The sequence below is a fragment of the Hirundo rustica genome, chromosome 3, assembly GCF_015227805.2.
Source record: "Hirundo rustica isolate bHirRus1 chromosome 3, bHirRus1.pri.v3, whole genome shotgun sequence".
NCBI classification, from domain to species: Eukaryota; Metazoa; Chordata; class Aves; order Passeriformes; family Hirundinidae; genus Hirundo; species Hirundo rustica.
The window spans coordinates 116213862-116232336 of record NC_053452.1 but is presented as its reverse complement, the minus strand read 5'-3'; the positions used below and the strand labels follow the sequence as shown (position 1 = coordinate 116232336).

The 18475-nt window shown below is 48.8% G+C and overlaps 1 protein-coding gene across 7 annotated transcripts in view; it reads left to right on the top strand.

The window, feature by feature from the left end:
• Positions 1 to 17737, top strand: part of LOC120751168 (interferon-induced very large GTPase 1-like) — a 38060-nt gene extending 20323 nt beyond the window's left edge. For 6 of the 7 annotated variants that reach the window (XM_040060627.2, XM_058419786.1, XM_040060630.2 and 3 more), the window contains one exon: positions 9400 to 17737. In XM_040060627.2, coding sequence (XP_039916561.1) covers positions 9402 to 16697 — 7296 coding nt within the window. In that variant the 5' untranslated portion in view covers positions 9400 to 9401 and the 3' untranslated portion in view covers positions 16698 to 17737. Of the gene's footprint in view, positions 1 to 9202 lie in introns of all 7 variants that reach the window. The other variant, XM_040060629.2, reaches the window with a different exon arrangement.
• Positions 17738 to 18475: the final 738 nt, after the last annotated feature.

Here is an 18475-nt window from a genome sequence, read left to right as displayed (position 1 = left end):
ATTTTCTGACATATTATACATCCTTGAGTAACTGCTTTTGCTAATTCGTGTACTCCAATACATAGGTTTTCCCTTAGGAAATGATCACATAACCCCTGGGTTCCCCAGTGGGTTAGATTATGTATTTCTGTAAGTATTTTTCGGGCTAGGGCTTTATTCAAGAATTTCCGTCCGTCAGCTGTTAACCACACTCCATGCTCCCCCTGGTGTAATCCTAATTCTTTTATTGCTTTCTGCTCTTTTTCACTAAACACCTGCTCTATCTCTTCTTTTTCTTTTCTTGGTATTTTCTCCAATTTCAGGATTTTTACTGGTTCTCCCGGTTCTAAAGCTGCCTCTCTGGCTGTTTTATCAGCTAACTGGTTTCCTCTTATCTCAGGCATATTTCCCTTTTGATGCCCTTTTATGTGAACTACTGTAATTTCTACTGGTTTTTGTAAAGATTTTAACACTGACTTTATTAATTCTGTGTGTATTAAGTCTTTCCCTTTTGAATTCAAGTATCCCCGTCCTTCCCAAATTTTCCCAAATGTGTGCACAATACCAAAGGCATATCTAGAGTCTGTGTAAATGGTCCCTCGGTCATCTTTAAGTAAGTCCAGCCCTCTCTTTAGTGCATATATTTCACAGCACTGCGCTGACCAATTACTTGGTAGCTTTCCCTTTTCTAAGACTTCCATTTTCTCTCCCTCAATCACAGAGTATCCGGATGTTCTTTTCCCTTCCACCACTCGGGATGACCCATCTGTGAACAATACTCTCCCATATGGGAGGGGTGTGTCTTCTAAATCTTCTCTCACTTTTGTCTGCATATCAATGAGTTCTAGGCAATGGTGTTCTACCTCTTCAGTGGGCTCGCCAGAGAGAAACTGGGCTGGATTTAAGTTTTTTGATGTTGTTAGTTCTAGGTTATCTGTATTTATTAGTATAATTTCATGGTTTAGGATTCTAGAATCTGTGAGCCACTTTTGAGCTCTCTGGCTTAAGATTGTTTTCAAATCATGCGGAGTATGTATCTTTATCTTTCCCTGTAATGTTAACTTTTGAGCTTCTTCTATCAAAATAGCTGCAGCTGTGACTGCTTGGAGGCAAGCTGGCCATCCCCTGGCAACTGGATCTAATAGTTTTGATAAAAATGCTACAGGCTTTTGGTATCCTCCCCATTCTTGGGTTAAAACTCCATATGCTATTCCTTTCTCGGTGCTTACAAACAAATCAAACTCCTTTTTAAGATCTGATAAGCTTAAAACTGGTGCTGAGGATAATTTCTCTTTTAGATCTTGTAGCTGCTTCTCGTCACTCTCTGTCCAATTCATTTGTTCCTGGTCTATTAATTTATCATAAAGAAATTTGACCCCTTGAGTGTACTTATCTATCCAGTGCTTGCAGTATCCGAACAGGCCTAGAAGTTTCCTTACGTCTCTCTTAGTTTTTGGAGGTGATATAGATACTATTCCTGAAATTCTTGCAGGGCTTAACCTTTTACTCCCCTTTCCAATTATGTGTCCTAAATAAGTGACTTCAGTTTCTACAAACTGTAGTTTACTTTGAGATACTTTTAACCCCTTTTCTCCAAAAATGTTTAGAAGTTGTATACTTACATTTTTAACTTCTTTTTCTGTCTCCCCTGATATTAATAAATCATCTACGTATTGCAAAATTTGGACTCCTTCTTTGGGACTAAACTGTTCTAATAATGTCTCTAGGGCCTGTCCGAAGATATTTGGCGATTCCGTATATCCTTGCGGTAACCGGGTCCACCTTAGCTGTTGTTTTCTTCCCCTGTCTGGATGTTCCCATTCAAAGGCGAACCAATCCCTACACTCTTCTGCTAGGGGACATGCCCAAAAAGCATCCTTTAAGTCTATCACTGTGAACCAGGTATGCTCTCTTGGAATTTTACTCAGCAAGGTATAGGGGTTAGGTACTACTGGGTGTCGAGCAATAGTTCTTTTATTAATTTCTCTTAAATCTTGGACTAATCTAAACTTTCTCCCATCTTTCTTTATGGCTAATATAGGGGTGTTATAGGGGACATACAGGGTTCTAGGATATTTTCTTTTAAAAGATGCTCAATTACTGAAGCTAGCCCTTTCTTTCCTTCAGGTGACATTGGGTATTGTTTGACTCTGATGGCGGGGGTATCTTTTTGCATTTCTATCTTAATGGGAGGGATATCTAAACACCCATACTTTCCCTCTGTAGCCCACACTTCTGGATTTATCTCTTGTATATCCCCTTGGGTCAGTTTCATGATATGCACAACCATTTTTCCATCTTTTGGGATAACTCCTACCCCGAGCTGCACTTGTAAGTCTCTGCCTAGTAAATTGGTTTCTGTATGTGGTAAATAAAGAAAATCAGCTACACAATACTTTGAGTTCCCTTTTATCTCTACTCCTTCAATTATTAATGCTTGAAAGGGCCTCCCTTCAGCCCCTAACACTTCACAAGTTTTTGTCCCGATTGTTACCCCTGTTGGTAATTTCCTTAAACTTGACCTATCAGCTCCTGTGTCTACTAAGAATTCATATTCTTCACTTTGGGGCCCCACATCAAAGTTTACTAGAGGCTCATCTTGTTGTTCCATTGGGTCCCCTATTTTATAGAGCCTCTGACACCCCTAATCCTCCCCTTTCAGCACCCTTTCCAGGGCATCTTGCTCCCTTGCAATAGCTTCATCAAGGGATAATTTCTTACAGTCCCTTTTTAAATGCCCTATTTCACCACAGTAATAACAAGTTCTATTCTCTCCTGAGTTACTTCTTTTTAAATTTACCCATGGTGGTACTATGGGTGACTTTGGTCCTTTAAATCAGGGTCTTGGTCCTCCCTCACTAGATTTCAAAGAGGAGTTTCTCTGGTTTTTTGCTACTCCAGTACTTTCTCTTGCTACAGCTACCATAATGCGAGCCTTGGCTCTAGCTTTTTCTTCTTCTCTCCTCAGGTAAACTTTTAAAGCTTCTTTTAATAATTCATTAATACTTTTCTCCTGCCAATCTTCAATTTTTTCTAATTTTCTCCATATATCTGGCCATGACTTTGTTACAAACTGCACTTTTAGAATTACTTGTCCCTCAGGACTATCAGGGTCTATGCTTGAATATAATTGAAAATTTCTTTTTAATCGGTTTAGCCAAGTGGCAGGAGTCTCATCTTTTTCTTGGGACCCATCAAAAGCTAATTTAGTATTATTCCCTCTGGGGACAGATTCTCTTATGCCTCTTACTATCAAGGACCTATAGTCTCTCATATTTTGTCTTTCTTCTTCTCGATTTGGGTCCCACCCCGGGTCAGCTATCGGTAATTTATGATCCCCAGGTGGCCCTAACCTATTTTCCCTTTCCCAGATTCTGATACTTGCTGTTCTGATCATTCGTATTTCCTCAGGGGAGAACAAGATGTTTAATATAGAATTTAACTCTCCCCAGGTATAAACATTGGGTCCAAGGAATTGGTCTACCTGTGTGGCAATACCTATGGGATCTTCAACTAAATTTCCTAACTCTTTCTTAAATCCTCTTACCTCAGAGGCTGTTAATGGGGCATTTACAAATCCTACTCCTCCAATCACTCCTCCCATAGGCACTTCCCTGAGGGGAAAAAGTCTTTCTGGCTTTAAGGCTTTTGACCTGGTGTTACAATAGGGTCCTTCACTTACGTTATCAACAGATAACGCTGTCCGGGCTAGGAATGCCTGGGGATTTCCAGGAGAATGGAATGACTCATGAGAGTCTGTAGGGGTTTTGGTTAACTCCCAATTAGGGGGTGGCAAAGGAATTGCTGTAGGTGAGGGGGAGGTAGTAAAATTTGTAGGAGGAGAAGCAGAGGATTGTACTGTGGGAGGAAGGGGGGCTAGGGAAGAGGTTGTGTTTTGGGAAACTGAAGGGGTTATAACTGGGGCTAAAGAACTTTGACTATTGGAAGGAGGTGGCAAAGGGGCTGTTGGGAGAGTAGGGGGAGAAGGTACTAAGGATTGAGGAGAAGGGGTGTTAAGGAGGGGTGATGATGGAACCACTGGGGGAAGAGGAAGAGAGGGTTCTGAAGGAGTTTGAGTTTGACTCGGGGAAGTTAGTAGGGGAACTGGGACAGGATTTTGAGGGACTTGGGGCACTTCTGGGTAAATTGGAGGGGGTAAATGGTCTAGAGGGTCCCATCTTTGATTAGTTTCTTTCCTTTCCTCTTTCTCTTCCTTTCTTTCACACTTTCCTTTTTCTTTTAATTTGCAGACTTTTATATTCTCTTTACTTGTGGCTCTCTTTTGCCAACAAGCAGCATAGGCTAATTGATTTACATCTGGATCTTCCTGAGTTCTTAGGTACTGATTTAACTGATAGCACATCCACTCATCATGTGTTCCAAACCATGGCCACTCTCCTGGTAATTTTAATTTTGGCCAGACTTCTGTGCAATAAAACACCATTTTAACCTGATCTAGTCCTTTTGTGGCTTCTAAAGAATCCCATTTAGCTAAAAGTTGTTCTAAGGGACTACCAGGTGGAATACTCTTCACTTTGTTATTTTCCTTTTCGGATTTCTTTTTCTTACTAGTACACTGTCCCATTTTCTTTAAACTGGAAAAAAAATTCAAAGGTGCCCTCTACTGATGGGCAACACAGGTTTTTAAGCAAAAAAAATTCTTCGGCCTTTCTCACTCTGCTTCAAATCTCCTGACTTAATTCTTGAACACTTCAACAAAAACTTCTAAACTATGCTTTTCTACTTTTTCCTACACTTTTGCTTTCATTTAGGGAACAAACTCTCTCTTTCTACTCACTTTCTCTAACCTTCTTCACTTTCCTGGATGCTCACACTTTACTCACACCAGGGGCTCAGATTCTCTTCTGACCCCTTTGAGGTGAGTCCTAATGACCTCACCTCCTATGTACCCCCGCGCCTTGCCTCACCCCTGAGACTCTGGACACGCTTTGCGGCGCACGACAGGGTCCCTAGTACTGGCATCCCCTTCCGGGCCTCAGGGCCTTCCCACGCCTCAGCCCCCACCGGGCCGGACACCTTCAGTCCGAACCCCGGACTAGACTGCCCTGTCACTAGTACCGTTCCCCTCTTCACTTTTTTAAACGGAGGTAAGAGGTCAAGACTCCGCACGGGTTACCTGGGGGGGTATCCCTTCCTTGTTTCCAAGGATCAACCCGAGCAGGGCCCGACTCCTTTGCCTTCCACCAGGACTGGCTTGACTACTTCTCCCCAGCGAAGCAGCCTCGGCAAGAGGGATGAGTGTGTGTGTGCAGGATGCCCGCCTTGCCTCCAAGCTGACTCCCCACCCCGGTGTCCTCGGGCTATGGGTTTACGGCCTCCTCCCTGAGACCGTGGTAGCACACCCTCTCCGGTGCGTCTGGCTCAGTCCTGGGAAGCAGGGACTCTCATGAGCTCTCAGCACCCGCAGTGTCTGGGGACACCCTGTCTACCCTGGTACGGTTTTCCCGCCCCTCCAGGGATTCCAAACTCTCCTAGGCTACTCTAGCATTTATGGGGGGACCTGCCCCTAATGCGTGCCACTCACACTCTGTTTTGCCCTGCACGCCCGGGGGGGGTCTTTCTGCCCCTAAGGAGACGCCTCACTCACCAGTTTCTTTCGCTTCCCCCTTTTCCTGGCCGGCCCCCTCGCGGAGGTCCGAAACCGCAGTACCGAGGGGTCCACACTCGTTTCCAGGGGTCCGAGCTGCCGGCCCCCGACTCTCTCACACTCCCACTTGCACGTCTTCTTTACCCGCCGCCGGAATGCTCACCCTCCGGCGCTCCTCGTCGTTGCCGGTCCCAGGCTGCTCCCGCTTGGCCAGCTGTCCCGGAGGTCCGAAGAGCGAGCAGCCGTCCCGTCTTCGGTCCCTCTTCAGGCGTGGCCAGATCCCGGACGAGTCCCCAGAATTGTTCTGGAAAAAAAAAAGAGAGAGTCAGAGAGAGAGACTTGCTCTTTTGTATGTTTCTTTATTATCAAGCTGGGCCTTGGGGGAGAGCTTGCTTGCTCTCTTGGCAACGCGGAGGAGGAGGTACACACAGCTTCGCTTCACAGCAAAGCTGGGGACTCCCACCCCCCCTCACGGGCTTTTTCCCTTGCCGGGGAGTCCGTTTCGCGTCACTGATCAGGGGTCATCCAGCGATGGGGGACTCCTTCTCAGGTCACGGCAACTAAATAAAGCTGCTTCGGCGGACCCCCGTACCTTTTGCACTAGTCTAAAGTGCGACTTCAGTCCTGGATTTTACTTTGGTTCTCTGCTTTTTAGAGTCTCTTGTTCTTGAGTTGTTCCCAGAATTCCAGTGTTCTTTTTATTTGCATATTCAGACACTATCCGGCGAATGGGAGCAGAGATTCAGATAATAAGGTGAATTCTTAATTAACAAGTAAATAAGGTGATTAATCAATATTAAAACAGGAATAAGGCAAATTCTTTATACAGAACTAACATTAACAATCTTAATGGAATTACTTAACAATTAAGTAACTAGAACATAGATTATTTGAACAGAACTTATTTATAACAAAGCCATAGGGCAGCAGGATCTCAGGTCAGACCCACTTGTGCCGCATGGCCCCTGTGTTGATCCCCCCTGCTGGGAGGAAGAGCAGCCCCTGGCCCCCAACCCCACACAGAATCCTGGGCCACCTGTGGTTTTTCTTTTTTTTTTAATGAGATTAGATGACTGCTGATGGCAGAAGGAAAGAGTCTGCTCTCTGTCTCCGGGTGGGATATAACAGCTTTTATTCTTGAATCCTGTCCTGCCTGGCTGGAGATCTTTCTGGCGGCTCACCGGTGCCAGAGAACGCAAGGCCCCGCCCGTGTCGGGGCGTTTTCCCCAGGGGACAGGGCCCAGAGGCAGGGACAAGCCACCACCCAATCAGGGATAAAGTGGGAGGGGAACAGGGTTGGGTTACTGTAGAAACTGCTTCACTGCTGTAGACTCCCGGACGGTGTGGATGAATGCAGAAGAGAGATCTCTGAAGTTGGGTTTTAGAAGATGAGGTTTATTGTAAAGGATATGAGGCCTTGCTCTGAGCTGCCAGGCTGCAGCTCGTGGCAAGGCCTAGGGAGTGGGGGAAGGGAGAGGTAGGGAGTGGGGGAGAGGAAAGTCCTCAGGGAAGGGTGCCAGGCAAAGAGAGAGAGGGGAAAGAGCAAAGAGAGAGTCCAGCCCCCTTGGGAACCCTTATCAGGGGGCTTCAGGGTGGGCTGGGACAGGACTTGGGCCAATGGGGTTACAGATACCTGATACTTCAGGGGAGGGTTACAGGTGTCAGATGAACCATACATTGGGGGTGAGACAGAGCATTCCATTTGACCTCTGGGTCTGGCTGCAGGTGACCTTCAGCTGGCCACATAACTGTTTTCCCAGACATCCAGTAGCTCTCAAACGTCAAAACTTGCTTTCAATTCTATCTCACTTACAGGTTTCACATTCTCAGAATCTAAGCAATCATATTTATAGGGCTTTCTGTCTTCATACTCCCCAACAGGTTACAGCAAGGACAACCCATGTGATTACAAATCTGATGAAACACAATATAAACCCAATTAATGCATTACAACAGCCACCCTTCACCCATCATGATATTCCTGAGTTGCAGCAGGGAACAGTGACAACTCCTAACACAAAACAAAACCAAACACAAACTGGCTCTGGGATAAGAACCATCCCAAAGACAGGACCCCAGCACCTTCCAGAGCTGTTTCCCAAGGGCCCTCTGTAAGTCACCCCTGAGCTGCCTGAAGTCTGCTCCCCTCAAGGCCAGGACTGAAGGTTTGCTGGCACTTTTCCTCCTGACACCAGAGGTTTTAAGCTCAGTGGCTCCATGGTGGCTGGGGCCAAGATGGCCACCACTTGGTTGATGAGACCATCTGTGCTAATGAGCAGCAGGTCACAGAGGGCACCTCTCTGAGTGGGCTCCCAAAGTCTCCAGTCACTCCTGTTGGGCCACCAGGATGCCCAGGCCCAGCTGTGGCCAGGAACAAGGTGGATTTTGCCCCTGCACTGGGCTGGGCCCCCTGAGTGTGCCAGGAAGCAGCTCCTGGCAAGAGGCGTGAGTGGGGCGAGGGAGGGGCTGTGCTGGCAGCTGGAGCAGGAGCACAGCTCAGAGCCCGTGTGGCCGTGCTGGGCATGGGGGGAGTGTGTCTGGGGAGTGTGGGGTGCCCATGGGGGGAGTGTGTGAGCACTGCCTCCGTGTGCTGGGAGCAGCAGGCTGGGCCAGGCAGTGAGCAGGGCAGGTGTGGGGCTGGGCAGAGGGTGCAGGATGCAGGCAGGGCTGTTGGATGGGCACAGGGGCTGTGCCAGTGCTCCAGGGAGCCAGGAATGCCCCTGGCTGCCTGCAATTGTGAATTGAGGAGTTCTGGTGAGATGATGTGGGTGGAGGTGAAGGCAGCACCTTGTCCATTGCAGGTTATGTGGCTGAGTCTGTGTGTATGTCTGTGTGAGTGTGTGTGGTGTGCGTGTCTGTGTGTGTCCATGTGTCTGTATGGCTCTGTGTGTCTGTGTGTGAAAAACGAGGGCTGCTTTCTTTGGCAAAATTTATAAGTTTAATGAAAAGACAATTAGGAGACAGAATAAAGCAAATAGTTAACTCAATAAACAATTATGACCAGGTGTCTTGGCATTCAGCCAGGAGCACGCCTTACTAACAAAGGCTTGTTCCTTAAAAGCACCAGCTTGTTGTGTGTTCATAAATCACCATGCATGCTTCAAGCATTCCTCTTGAGCTTAAATGTTCCTCTGCTTGGGCTCAACTTCCCCCTCAACCATTTCAACTTGCATATCAATCTTCTTGTGGCTCCATCCAGTCTCACACTCCAGATAACAGAGGTTCAATAAATTCCTCCTCAAAAGCGCTGGTCACCACCATCTTCCTCTGGATAAGATAATCCAGGAATGCAGGGGGCTTTTCTGATTATCTTTTCCATTCTCAGGGTTTTATTAACAAAAGCAATCTTTATTTTAATACCATACTATAGCCTAAGAATTATATATATATTCATCACACTACTATTTTTACGTTTCATTAATAGCAGAAATAAAAGAAACTAGATTAATACAGCAAAGTTTTGCAACATTATACATATAATATTTTAATATTTGCAAAAAACCAATAATATAATATATACTTATAACCTGTGTGTGTGTCTGTGTGTCTGTGTGTGTCTCTGTCTCTGCGTCTCTGTGTGTGTCTGCTCTCTCTGGGATTCACACTCAATTTCAGGGTTGATCCTGCAAACAGGAAAGCAACAGGCACATCCAGTGTGCTGGGAAGGAGACCCTGGCTCTTGTGCCATCCCAGGCTGGGCTCCAGCAGCCGGGTGGGAGCAATCCCCAGGGCTGCAGCTGCTGCAGGGCCTCTGCCAAGAGAATGGAGCCTCTGACAGCACCTTAGGGAAAGTCTCTTTTCTTCCTCCACAGACATGGCTTCGCAGAAGGACACACAAGAGGGGGATTCAAAGACAAAGCTCCTGGCAGAGGAATTAGAGAAGGAAGGACTCGATACTGGATACTGGCTGCCCAAGGTGATGCAGATCCTGGGAATCAAGTGCAGAGAAGCCCTGCAACATGTGGAACATAAAGACTATCTCAAGCTGAAGTGTGAAGTACGGCACCCTTGGGAGGAAAAGGCACTCCAGAAATTCCTGAAAATACCAGATGAGAAAACAACCGCTAAAGGGGTGCAGAAGGAGCACTTGGAGAAGACAAAGCAAAGACAAGAAGTGGCCAAACGAGCCCTGAATGATCTGACTGAAATGCTCAACAGCAGTAACCAAAGCCAGGATGCTGTGAGGGAGAAAGCAGAGACTCTGTGGAAAGCCATGGAGATTCCCAAGGAGTTCTGGCCACCACCAAAGAAACCCTTGGCAGATATGCTGCAGAGCATGCAGAAGCAGCTGGAGCAGCAGGATTTGTCAGCAGTCAGGATGGAGAACATCCCTGACACAGAGGTGCTGAGGCGGGCGTCGGGGGGACTGGCCCTGCAGGGCATCTACAGAACCAGCAGACCTGAAGATGTGCTGGCAACGCGAGAGCAGCTCCTCAGGGTTCCTGAGGAATTCCAGCTCACTGGTCCGGAGCAAGGATCGCTGCTTGAGAGGAAGGAGTTCTCCTCCGCAGCAGCAGAATCCACTTTCACCAAGGCCATGGAGCAGCTGGGCTCCAGCATGAGCGTTTCTGGCAAAGCTGACTTCTGGAGGGTCATTCTGAGAGGAGGCAGAGATAAGATCAGCTCCTCACAGCCACAGGACACCCACCAGTCCCACTCTGAGCAGAGTTACTTTTGCAGCACCGTGTACCAGTACATCCCCCTGGCCTCCTGCTACTTCCAAAGATATCAGCTTCGCCTGTCGGATGCAGCTCTGCAGGAGTTGCAAGACATGGAGCAGCTTTTGTGCTTCACTCAAGAGGACGAGGACGCCCTGCTGGAGAGGTGTGAGAGGTTCTTCAGCAGGTTTGGGTCCCACGTAAACCAGGGTCGCCTCCACTTTGGGGGGATATTCTGGTGGAAGGCATCCACAGAAGGATTCCAAGCCGAGAAGAGGGAAGAGATGAAGCGACAAACATCTGAAGCACTGAACAGCTTTGTCAGGGCCAGCTTGGGTGGCTTCAGGGCCAGTGCTGCGGGTGCCCCAGATGTTTTCAAATCCAGCTTAAAGGCTTCTGTCCTGGGTAAAGCTGGAGACAGTTCCCAGACAGCAATTCATCTCTATGTGGTCAACACAGGGGGCCCACCAGACACATCTTCTCTTCCTCAGTGGAAAATGGGGCTCATGTCTGATAACACAACGTGGTGCGTTATCGACCGTGGCTCTGAGCTAGTCCCAGTGTGGGATGTCATCCTGTACAATCACAGCAGGGATTTTAAGTCCGTGGGTCAGATGAGCAGAGCCCTCATGGATGCATACAAAGAGCTGACAAAAGAGAGCATAGGCACCACTTTTGGAAAGGAAAGAGAAATTGCAATGCAAGAGGCCAGAGATTTCATGGGGACTGTGAAGACCTGGGAGGTGACGGTGGATGAAGGAAAGCTGCGCAAGATGATGAAGCTAAAAGATGATCTGAATGCAAGAACCAGGAACCCCAGTGTGTGGATCAACGTGTGCCTGTCAGACAAAGCCCTGCAGGATTTCCTGGTGAACACCGTGCGCAGCTGCCAGGAGTCACCTCCAGAAAACACCAGCTCCATCAAGGTAATGTTGAGAAGCCTCCTGGATCCTCACATCTACTCTGTCAAGGACTTCCCTGAGGCTTCCTACATTATGGAATGGATTCGCCAGACTAAACACCCACTTCCCAGATCTCCCAAAGTCTCTGAGCTTGGAGACCTCATCAAAACACTGCAGCAAATGAAGGAGCACATCCATACTGTCACTGACACACCAGCAAGCTCTGCTTCTGCCATTCATGAAGCAAAGAAAAAAGCCACCCGGACCAGCAGCCTCGCCATTTATTCTTTACTCCAGTCTCTCCAGGAACGGGCTCAGAAGGACATGGAACTGTTGGTGCTCTTGATTGCGAGCAGCACAGGGTACCAGGTGGAAAACAGCACTTTCCAGCACCTCCTTGGACACCCAGAAATTCAGTACATGGCCAAGGAAATGGAAGCGGCACATGAGGAGTATGTGAACCTGAAGGAGCAAGATGCCGACAGAGCTGAGGCGTCCCTTCTGCTGTTGGGTCTGACTGTGACCCCTGAAAGTCAAGAGCTGTCCCCTGAGCAGAAGAGGGAGCGATTAGTTTTCATGGAAGATCACATGAAAGGCTTGTGGTCCCCACGGATAAAGAATCTCCTCCAAAAGCACAGTGGAGGCACAGACTGGGAGAGGCTGGAACGGGACTTGCGTTCCTTGATCAGTGGGTGCTTGGATGAGAAATTGGATGAACAGAGGATGCAGAACATACTCAGAGACCTGGAAGACACTTTTCCAAGACCTGAGCCCTGGAATCAATCTAAGTCCAAGTCAGACAGCAGAGAATCCAAATCTGATGAAGCCATTGCAAACCAGGAGTTCCTGCAGTTGCTCAAGCGCCTTGGACTCGAAAGTCACTATCCAAGAAAAATGGGGATGGGAAATTTCCACACCATCTGCAAGATATCTCTGCAGGACAGCCAGCCCAGCAAGGACACAGAACTGCCATGTTACTTCTTGCAAAAGCTGTTAACTGTGGATTACCAGGTGAGGTACCTGACTTGTTGGGATGAGAGCAACCCAAGGCTTGCCCCTGTGCCAGAAACTACAGAGCAAGAGGATGAATCATCAGAGTCCTTTGAAAACTTTCTTGAGGATTTGAAGGAAGCAGCCCCTGAAGGTGCAGTCAGGGATGGCCATGTGCACCCCATGGACCTGCAGATGGCCATTTTCCATTGTGCTGATGACTTCCTCAGGCAGACCCTTGCAACCAAGCTGGCCTTCTGCCAACTGGCGCTGCCTCTGCTGGTGCCCAACCCGTGCACTTCACGCATCGAGTTCCCGCTCTACGCCCTCAGCCAAATCCAAAGGAGCTGGCAAGAGGCGGAGAAGTCAGGAAAGGAGGCTGGAACAAAGAGTTACAATAACAAACTCATCTTTCAGGCACAGACACCCATCGTGTCCTTCATCCGCATTGGCAGATCGGCCTCCTCTTCCAAGTCTCAGCTCCTGAATGCTCTGCTGAGCAAACGCAAACACGACACTTTCTTCCACCGCAACTGCAGAGGCAGCACCAGAGAGCGTTTGCTGATGGAAGGGGTGGTGGAGATCGCCTGGTACTGCCCCCGTGGAAGCCCCGATGACACCTTTGAGTGCTGTGTGGCTTTCTGCAACCTGCATGGAGATGCCAGGGATCATGGAGCACAGCTGCAGTTCCTGCAGGAGATATCTGCTGTCAACGTGGCTCTTGTATCTGATTCAGAGCACATGGAAAAGAGAGGGGAAAAGCTTCTGCAGGACCTGTGGCAGTCACAAAAGCCTTTGATTTGTCTTCTTGCGGAAAAAGGGAACGTTGCCGCTGGCAGACTGAGTAAAAACATAAAAATAGGGATCAAGAACAGAAACGAAGCAGAACTGATGGACCAGTTGACTAAGGCAATTGGGAATCTCCTAGAAGTATCTAATCCATGTTTCAGCCTGGATGCCTGCGTGGACAAAGCTCGCCAGCACGGATTCATAGTGGATGCACATCAACCCGCATGTGTGACAGCCAAAGCAAAGGCAAAGGAGCTGGTGGACCTTCTGAAGAAAGAGAAGCTGTCTGAGATCAAATCCCAGCTGCTGCCGCTTCAAGGAAAACTGTGGGACCAATGGTGCAAAAAGGACAAGGAACTCACTCGCTTGCAGGAGAAGGGGAACACGAGCATTGAGCAACATCGCAGCCAAATTGAAAATGAGAAGGCAGAACTAAGAAGGAAGCAACTTGAGCAAGCTTTTCCTCTCAACCCACTGATGAAATCATTCCTTGGCTTTCTCCAGGCCCAGCCAGCAGATACCAAGAAATATTTCCTGCAGTGGATGAAGGTTTTTATGGATGAGCTGTCCTGCGGTCGCCTTGAAGAACTAAGGAGAGACTATCACGAGTTATGGTCTGAAATCCGGACAGGAAAGAAAAATCAGGAAAAAACAATGGAGAATGCTGAGTTGCAGAGTCAGCTGGATTCTGTCTCTGAGGAACTCAACGATTCATCCATTGGCCTGGAGCACCTTCTGAGAGAGGTAGGGCAGATTTATGAAGCCCTGGAACTAATGAACTCCAAGAATGAGAGTTTTGTCAAATTGCCAGAAATTGCAGCAGAGCTGATGGTTTCAGGGTATCCCATGGAGCTCATGGATGGGGATGCTTCTTACCTGCCCTTGCAATGGGTGGGAGCAATTTTTGACAGCTTAATTGAGAGGCTGGGGGACAAACGAGTGTTTGTGCTCTCCGTGCTGGGCATCCAGAGCACCGGCAAATCCACCCTGCTGAATGCCATGTTTGGGCTGCAGTTCAACGTCAGCGCGGGGAGATGCACCCGCGGAGCCTTTATGCAGCTCATCCCAGTGGGCGAGGAGCTGCAGCAAGACTTGGGCTTTGATTTTGTGCTGGTGGTTGACACAGAAGGACTTCGTGCCATCGAGATGGCCAATAAACAGTCCCTGAACCATGACAACGAGCTGGCCACCTTTGTCATTGGTGTTGGCAACATGACCGTGATCAATGTCTTTGGAGAAAATCCATCAGAAATGCAAGATGTTCTGCAGATTGCTGTGCAGGCTTTCCTGAGGATGAAGAAAGTCAATCTTTCCCCAAGCTGCATCTTTGTCCACCAAAATGTGGGAGAAGCAACTGCCCAGGAGCAGAACATGGAAGGACAAAGGCGTTTGCAGAAAAAGCTGGATGAAATGACCATGGTAGCAGCCCAGCAGGAATTCTGTGACATCTCCTCCTTCAGTGATGTCATTGGCTTTGATGTGAAGACCCACATTCACTACTTTGCTCACCTGTGGGAAGGAAACCCCCCAATGGCACCACCCAACCCCAGCTACAGCCAGAACGTCCAGCAACTAAAGAGTAAAATCCTCCAGGCTGCCCAGAAGCAGTCACAGCGCAGCATTTTGAGGCTCTCGAGCCTGAAAGTTCGTATTGGTGACCTCTGGAATGCTTTGCTGAATGAAAACTTTGTTTTCAGCTTCAAGAATTCCCTGGAGATTGCTGTGTACAGGAGACTGGAAAGTGCCTTTAGTCAGTGGACCTGGAAGCTGCGGAGTCACATCTTAGACGTACAGATGAGACTGGACAACAGAATTCGCAATGGGGACTTGCAGAATGTCACCAGAGAAGAGCTTGAAGGGCTGATGCAAGAGACAAGTGATGCCATTGAGAAAAAAGTGGAAAAGTATTTCAGTGAAGACAAAGATCATGAGATACTGGTGCAGTGGAAATCAAGCACAGAGCTGAAGCTGAACGATCTAAAAGAGGCTCTTCTTCGTGAAACGAAAAAGAAATGTGAGAATCTCATTGAGTTACAGAAGGAGCAGAGGAAACTGGATGCCAGGAAGTTGGAATATGTAGATGAGCTCCTGAGAAGGAGTAGGGAGCTGGCTGTGACTCTGAAAGGGAAGAGCCTCAGTGAGAGAGAACTGAAAGACAACTTTGTTGTTGTCTGGAACAATTGGATTGCTGAAGTCTCCCGTGCTGCTCGTCCTCCAGAACGGGTGGATATTGATGCGGAAATTGACGATGTCCTTCTAGGGCACTTTAAGGAGCCGGGTTTCCATGAACGGATCAGGTCATTTCCCAAAGGCAGACGATTTTCTTTTGACTTAGAGAAACATGTAATGAAAAAAAAGCGTTTTGGTGTCGCCACTAGGAAGATATGTGATGCTGATGTGATCAACTTGCAGCACATCACAGACAAGATCATAGCACGTGTGATAGCAAATATTGATAAGAAGGAACAGGAGAAACGTGATTACAGTCAAAATTTTATCCATGAAATACTCAATGAAGTCCAGAAAGGTGTGAACTCCGTCCCCAGTGATGAAAAATGTACTTTTAACAAAGAGTATAGCATAGATTTGTCTCTGTATCTGTGCAAAATGGCAGCAGAAAGGTTTAAAGTCATGCACGAAACATTCCAAAACGCAAATGACCCAGTCATGTACCTGAAGAGCAAGAGAGAAGACTTCTTCCAATGTTTCCAGATTTCCTGCCAAGGAGCCACTTCGATCACAACTTTTGCTGGTTTCCTTTGTGAGAAGATTGAACCAGCTCTTCGCCTCTCTGTCTATGAGAGGACAGCTAAAGACATTGCTGAGGTCATGCAGGGCAGATTCCCAGATTTCAGGGGCAACAGAGCCAATCTGGAAGTTTGCATCTTGAGACACCTGGCAGAACAAGAAAATTTTGAGTATTTCAAGCAGTATCTTATGTTTCCAAAAGACTTTTGTCAGAGTTACATTGAGACACGAGTGAAGAGTCACTGTTTAGATGAGAGCAGGAGGCTGGAAAAGTTTTTAGATTCCTCCCTTAGTCTTCTCTATGGAAACATCCTGTCAGCTGTTTCTTCATCAACCCAAATTGTCAAAGACAGAAAAGACAGAGAAGACAAAGTCTCTCTTTGGCTGGATGAATTTTGCAGGGAACTGACAGAGGTGATCAGCTTGCCCAGAAGTGACCTGAAGGGCATCGAGCACCAGGAGGTCACAGACATTGAGTTCCTAAGCAGTGCCATGGCAGAAGCTCTGGGTGACCTGAGGGACAGGCTCAAGAATGAATTTGCTGATGCTGATATGAGCTCGTTCTCAAGACAGCCTCACACCATCTTAGCAGAGCACTTTTCGGGGTGCTGGGAACAGTGTCCCTTTTGTGGGGCTCTCTGCACAAACACCATGCAGGGACATGATGGAGACCATCATCTGGTCTTCCATCGCCCACGAGCGTTTGTGGGAGCCAAGTGGAGTGAGACGGACCACCTGGTCATTGATATTTGTTCCAGCCTTGTTGCAAGTGATGGCTTATTCAAAGTTGGTGACAGTGATTTGATCCCATACAAGAAATACCGTGATGCAGGACCCCGTTTTTCCACTTGGAACATTCTCCCTGATTCATCCATGCAGGCATACTGGAAATGGTTTGTGTCTCATTTCAGGACACAGCTGGAAGCTTTGTACAATGGGAAATTTCAGGGTAAAGGAGAAATCCCGGAGGCCTGGCAGAGAATTACCAAGCAGGAAGCACTGTCTGAGCTGGACAGACGTTAGGCCACATGCATGGGAAGGAAGAACCACAACAGCTTTGCAGTTCAGGAGAACTTTGTACCAGGCTCTCCAGAAAATGCAGTCACATTGATGATGCTCTCAAACCCAGTGATGGCAATAGTATCCAATTGCTTCCAAATTTGGTGAAATAAGGCACGTTACTGTGGCTGTCACTCATCAACTCCTTTGCATCATGAGAAGTCCAGAATCCCTTTGCCTTCTTGCCATAAACATTTCCCTCTGCTTTCTCCTAGAGCCAAACCAAACCCCCTCCTTGGGGCGATCGGCCTCATGGCCAAGCCTGAGCCCAAAGGCCAGTGCAAGGGCAAATGCAGCACTCCAAGGCCCACTTGGATCAGCTGCTGTGAGACAAGAAGGGACAGTGCTCCAAAGGCAGTTTTCCTGCATCAAGGAGGTGTCCTGCTTGGAGAAAGGGCTGCAGGACCTGAGGCCAGCTCCATGCTGGCTGCAAGCTGAGCTGCTTGGCTTTTGGGCATCATCCTTCCCTCTCTCATTGCAGCCTCCTGGATCAACTGAGGCTGTTCTCCCAGCAGGAGCTGTTGTGCCTCCGGGCTCTGGAAAGCAGTGACACGACTGCCCCGGGGCTCAGGCAGTGTTTTCACTCCCTGTCTCAGAGGTGCTGTAACTCTGTCCAGGGCAGCTGCTCCTGCTCAGGTGCCTGGGGCTGCTGCTCTTCCCTCCAGCACTCAGCCTCAGCAGAAGCTGCTCCTGTCCTTGGCCTTTCTGCTGAGCAAAAGCCTTTGAAATGCCCCATGTGGAGATTCCTGTCTGCCAGCACCTTCTGCAGCAGCCCTGGAGCCAGTGCTGGTGCTGTCCAGGCAGGCTGGTGGCACCAGAGCCGTGCTCTGGAGAAGGTGACACCAGGTGTCTCTGCCGCAGGGAGCTGTGGGGGCTTTTGCTGTGCAGGTGCTGCAACCCTGCTGGCAATGCAAAGGCCAAGCCCTCCTGGCGAGCTGGCTGAAGGGCTGCTTCAGCCTCATCCCCTGCAGGCTCTGCTAATAAAGGAGTTGATTTGGACTGCACTGCTCTGTGTCTCCTTTGTGTTCAGGGGAGCCACAGCTGGGGGTGACTCGAGCTCTGTGTGCTGCAGGTGGGCAGGGGACAGGGGGTGGCACTGGGGCAGGGGGTGTGGCAGCAGAAGCTCTGCTCCATTCAGGGTCTCTGCTCCAGGAGCAGCTTCACTGTCAGCAGGGAGAGCAGAGAGGGCAGGAAGCCCCAAACCACAACATCCAGGGAAACCAGTGTCAGTGGCAGGTGCCAAGGGAGGCAGCGCTGGGAACCAAGCCTGGCCTGTCACACACATGGAGGGCTGAGAAGGTTGATCCCATCGAGGATCTGTGGTGTGGAGGTGCTCACCTGGGACCCTGCAGGACAAAAGGGGAACGGGCCCAAACTCTGCCAAGCCCAGCCCTGGCCAAGCAGACCCAGAGCCAGTGACAGGAGCCAGAGCTGGGCTGTGTGAGCGTGTGCTGCAAGGGCTGAGTGCCAGGGACTGGGGACACAAGGGTTGGGAGGGGATTTGGGCCGGCTCCTGGAGGCAGACTGGCAGTGAAGGTGACCCTGGCCATGGTGTCACCTCCTGGGCTGCATGGGGAATGTCCCAGTGCAGCTGCTGGAGTGAGTGGGGGGACCCAGTGCCACAACTGGGTGCAGTGCAGAGGACCCAATGCAGCAAGGGGGGGTGGCCTCAGGCCTGGGCTGGGGTATCAGGAGGCTGCAGCGTCCCTCACCTGCTGCCCTCACCTGTGCCAGCTGTCCCA